Raw genomic sequence first — 4,747 nt, 5'->3', positions numbered from 1 at the left:
TTAAAAGGAATGGTAAAATAGTGTTTTTTTATTACGTTAACCTTTCATTAATCTCCTTTTTAAATTCAACACTCTCAAACAAGGGATATGCTCACCCATGACATCTATTTATATGTGTTTATTCAATTATATATAGAGTAATGAAATCTCTTTAAATGAAAGTAAGCATATTTTTTCAATTGCTTTTGCTAGTTTTTTAAGACACTATTTTGCAAGTGATATTGATTCTATAATATTTTCATCATGTATACACATGCAAATGATTCATCACATATATGTATATATATACTTTCATATGTAAAATTACATATCCATAATAATAAGTAATATTGAAAAGAATTTATCTAAAAAAATGAGGAAAATATACTTAGTTGGGTTTATATTCGGGCTTCAGTTCAAAAGTTAGCCCAATCGACCTTTTGGTCGAGTTAACCATCATGTGTTGAATTAGACTTGGGCACACACTACATTAAAATTGATATTTAATAACGCTCATTCAACAATGTTCGTGTGTTGAACGTTGTTAAATGTAAGGAGAATTAACACTCCTCAATGAAGTAAGCGCTGTAAAATATAATAGGTGGATATACATTCAACAACGCTTGCTTCAATGAGCGTTGTTGAATGTGTATGTCAAAGATTTAACAGCGCTTAGTGAAGTGAGCGTTGTTGTTTATCACACATTTAACAGCGCTCACATCACTGAACACTATTAAAAGTAACACCTTTATCACCCCCACTGAAGCAAGCACTGTTAAAGATAATACATTCATATATTTAAGATCACTTATATAGTGAGTGTAGATAAAAATAACACATTTAATAGTGCTTGATTCAATAAGCGTTGTTAAAAGTAACACATTTAACAGCATTTCCTTCAGCGAGCGCTCTTAAAGGTCATATATTCATCTATTTAACAACATTTCTTTAGTGAGCGTTGTTAAACACTTGTTTTAGTGAGTGAAAATATTTTCAAATTTAAAAAGAAAACCTCACACACAATAATACACATATGACTTAGTTTATTATTTCTCTTACTCTTCTTCTTCTCCATGAGTTACATTTTTTTCTTTTGTTTTTAGTGTCTCTCTCAAGTTATCGATCTTTCATTTCTCTCTTCAAGCATAAGGTAAATTGTTATCTTATTTTAGCTCATTTATTTCTTTTTGATTCAGTCTTGATGCTTGCATTTACACCATAAATAACAAGTCTTTGATGCATTTGAATCATTATTTTTTTAAATAATCAGTTTATTTATGACCAATTTCCTACAAAAAATTATCCGATTAGCCACGGTTAAAACCGCCGCTATCGTACCACAAAACCGTGGCAAAATACAGCAGCCACGGTTTCCTCTACCCTAGCAATTACTGGCGTTGCAAAAATTTTGTCACGGTCTGTTTATGATATAGCCACGTCTTCACCAAGTGTGGTAACATTTCTTTAACCACAGTTTCAACCGTGGCTAATGTGACTACAACCATGGCTAATGTTTACCATTAATTTAACCACATTTTAACCGTGACTAATTATTTATTCAGTTATTCACATATTCCTCTCCTCATCCTCTCTAGCAATCATTATATTCCATAAAATAATGATAAAAAGAAAGCAAGATAAATTAAATATTTACAAGCTATAAGAACATGTATAAAATGTTAACATACAATGGTGTGACCACCAGAAAGAGCAACAATATCTTGATCACTAAGTCCCATAGCCTTGCCAAACACATCCCTCAAATGGTCAGAACCTGCAGGAAACAACGGTCAAACAATTGCTAAACAAAAGACCATTACAATCATTATTTCAGTGTAAGAGTCCAGAATTGACCCTTTGCAGCATCAGGCAAGCGACCCTCAGGTGGTGGCTCAGGCTTGTCCTGATCAGAAGAAAAGATCACATTAGCTTCAAAAACAGAAATATATCACAATCTGGCTAGTCACATACATATCTGTAAAATGTTAATTGTAGACACCCCACACTAGTAACACTTTGTTCATAATCTACATAGTCAATGAAATTGATCATGTTCAAAGTCTCTCATCAAATCTGGCTAGAAAAAACTACCCTTATTAGTGTAGCCATAATCACAAAACATAGTCAAAAAAACATAAACGACATCATTATATTATATTGCAAATGTAGTTTAGTAATTTACTGGTTTTCTAACCACTCAACATCACACCACAAATCATGTTACACATGTGGTAAAAAATAGAAATTATAAAGTCAGCTGAACAAAAAGCGTGACCATCACCCAATGCACAAGGCTCTCACACCTAGAGGCTCACCCCATTTCTAACTACAACCTTACTCGTTGCGCCGAGTCTCACACGAAACAATGATGCTCAATTAAAAGAGACACAGAGCCACAACAATCACACGAGATAAAAACTTGCAAATATACCTCTCTTCCAAGATGGAAAGGAACTTCAGGTCCACCAGTGATCTCAACAGCAACGACTCCACCCAACTGCGTTACCATAAAATTTAACATTTAAACACAACACCACCAAAATAACCTAACCAAAATTTTCCACATCTTATATCTAACAAATTAACAATCTCTAATAACGCAGTGGTAAAATGAAAAGGAAAAAAAAGAAATGGACAATAAATTCTGACTTGGTCGAAATCAGCGTAGCTCAAGATAGGGAACTGCTCCTTGATTGGCTCCAAAAGCCTAACAACGATATCAAGACCGTTGTTAGCACCGTGAGCAAGTTCAGCTGCATGCTTAATAGTCCTGAATGGACCAACTGTCTTCGTTTTCACGTCATAGGTTCCAGCCGAGTGCCATCTACATTAAATAATATAATATTATATAAATCAGAATAAAAATAAAATAAAAAATTAGATAAATAACATCAATCGAAGAGGGAGCATAGAAGCATATGCTAGACGGAGGATCAGAGGAGCACAGCCCTTCTCAGCGATGAAACCTCTCAGCTTATTCTTTGCCTTCTCAACGACTTTCTGGTAATCGGCGTTCACGGCTTAAGAAACAACATTGATGTAACTACTTATAATAGTGTAATCTGATTAATATTTATTATGAAGCTTACTTATATACTTACAAGCTTACAACAGTGTATAATTTCCAAAGCCAGTGAGCTAATTTTAAACCATGACTGCATAAAGCTACAACAGAGCACATAAATCATATAAACTAAACTGAAATCATATAAATTAAAAAGACATACCATATTTTGCAACAATGCTAGCCTTCTTGATTCTCTTAGTCTACAAAAACGAGACAGTTCACAATGCAATCAATTATAAAAAAATTATGCCTAACAAATTGAAGTGAAAATTGGGGTTTCAAGAACAAAATCCTAGATTCCTAAGTTTCCTCTATCTGTATGTTAGAAAACGAAAAATGAATAGATCGAAAAATAAGAAGACCTAAATTTCAAAAGAGTATGTAAACTAAGCTTAACAATAGATCTTTAACCACTCACTCATTCTCCCCTCCCTCCATTCCCCTTTGTTTGTACTATTTTTTTCTCAATCTGTTTCTAAAAATGACAAGAAGTTTGCAGTGAGTTCCTAACAATTCAATAATCAAGTAACTTCATCAAAAGACTTCAAAATCAAGCATCAAATTGAATTATTTAAAGGAGTCAGTACCAAAAAAATCAAAGATTGAATTGAAAAACAATCCAATATAATTAAATTACTTCAAATTTCACGGAGCAGCATTTCCCTCATAACATATGCACTATTGGTACAAAATGAAACGCTTATAAGATTAAAGGGAGCAGAAATAAAGTTATCTATCTTACTTGCATGCATAACATTAGAAGATTTGAAACATCCAAATTTATAACTAAAAAATTAGGGGTTGAGATTGGCAAAATCTTATTTTTAGAAATATGAAACAAAATTATAAAATTTAAAAAGAAAAAGGTGAATTAAAGAAGCTGCAAAACGAGATTTGCATGTACATCGTTGATTAAGAAGCTGAAAAAAGGTGAATTGAAGAAGCAAACAAGGAAGATGGTGACGAAAACATCGTTGATTCAATATTGAGGTTGAATAAAGAGATTTGAATGGCGTTGTGGGGAAGAGTGTGCCAAGAAGGAAGTGATTCAATGCTGAAGTTAGTGAAGTGATTCAATGCAAAAATAAGATAAAACTAAGAAAATTTGTGTCGTTTCCACTTCTTTTGCCATGGGCCTGCATGTAGTAGCAAATTTGGGGCCCAATATTAATTTTGCTTCGCTTTTAGCAATTGTGGCTGAAATGTCGTGGCAATATGCCTTTTATTTTGTAGTGTTTGGTGGATACATTTTATTAATAGTGTAATCTTTATTTGTTGTGAAGTTACGCAACAATGATCTATGTTTTTTTCTATGGTTCACTGGTTTAGAACACATGGTTTGAGTATGATGGTTAATGTTTTTGCTCAAGTGTTGCTAATTTTTGTATTTTTTCATAAATTTTACAATTTGTTTAGAGATGTCATTTTTTATTTGTATTTGCAGCTTGCATTGATCATTCAGAAACACTTGAACACTTTGTAAAGACTTTCACATTGGAGGAGAAATAATGAACAATTTGCATAAGATCTCATTACTCATGTTATTTTATAATATTGGAATCTGTTAAGGTTGAATGTGATTGGAGTCGTTGGTGATTTAACAAATCTATTCTAAATGTGGTGGAGTTGGACATGCTTTTGTCATGTGTTTGAAAGAATGTCTGAGAGAAATATTATCTTATTCATAAAGTAGACACTTAA

The 4,747-nt window shown here is 32.7% G+C and overlaps 1 protein-coding gene across 1 annotated transcript; it reads right to left on the bottom strand.

The window, feature by feature from the left end:
* LOC109363606 (L-ascorbate peroxidase, cytosolic-like) lies at positions 1,653-3,484 on the bottom strand. The gene is made up of 7 exons (XM_019609858.1): positions 3,465-3,484; positions 3,089-3,144; positions 2,900-2,999; positions 2,629-2,803; positions 2,411-2,476; positions 1,834-1,882; positions 1,653-1,753 (listed from the first exon to the last, which is right to left on the bottom strand). Exons 1-7 carry the CDS (start codon positions 3,482-3,484, stop codon positions 1,659-1,661), a joined length of 561 nt encoding a protein of 186 aa, XP_019465403.1. The 3' UTR covers positions 1,653-1,658.

The sequence above is a fragment of the Lupinus angustifolius genome, chromosome LG13 (assembly GCF_001865875.1).
Source record: "Lupinus angustifolius cultivar Tanjil chromosome LG13, LupAngTanjil_v1.0, whole genome shotgun sequence".
Classification (NCBI taxonomy): Eukaryota; Viridiplantae; Streptophyta; class Magnoliopsida; order Fabales; family Fabaceae; genus Lupinus; species Lupinus angustifolius.
This window is presented reverse-complemented; position numbering and strand designations above follow the sequence as displayed.

Bases quoted from the DNA above. Each gene is read 5' to 3' on its own strand.
- LOC109363606 (XM_019609858.1), bottom strand. From the start codon at position 3,484: ATGGAGGGAGGGGAGAATGA. The intron at 3,000-3,088 runs GTAAGCTTGTAA...TTGTTTCTTAAG, and splicing joins TTTGGAAATTATACACTGTT to CCGTGAACGCCGATTACCAG. The intron at 1,754-1,833 runs GTCAATTCTGGA...TGTTTCCTGCAG, and splicing joins CTTGCCTGATGCTGCAAAGG to GTTCTGACCATTTGAGGGAT.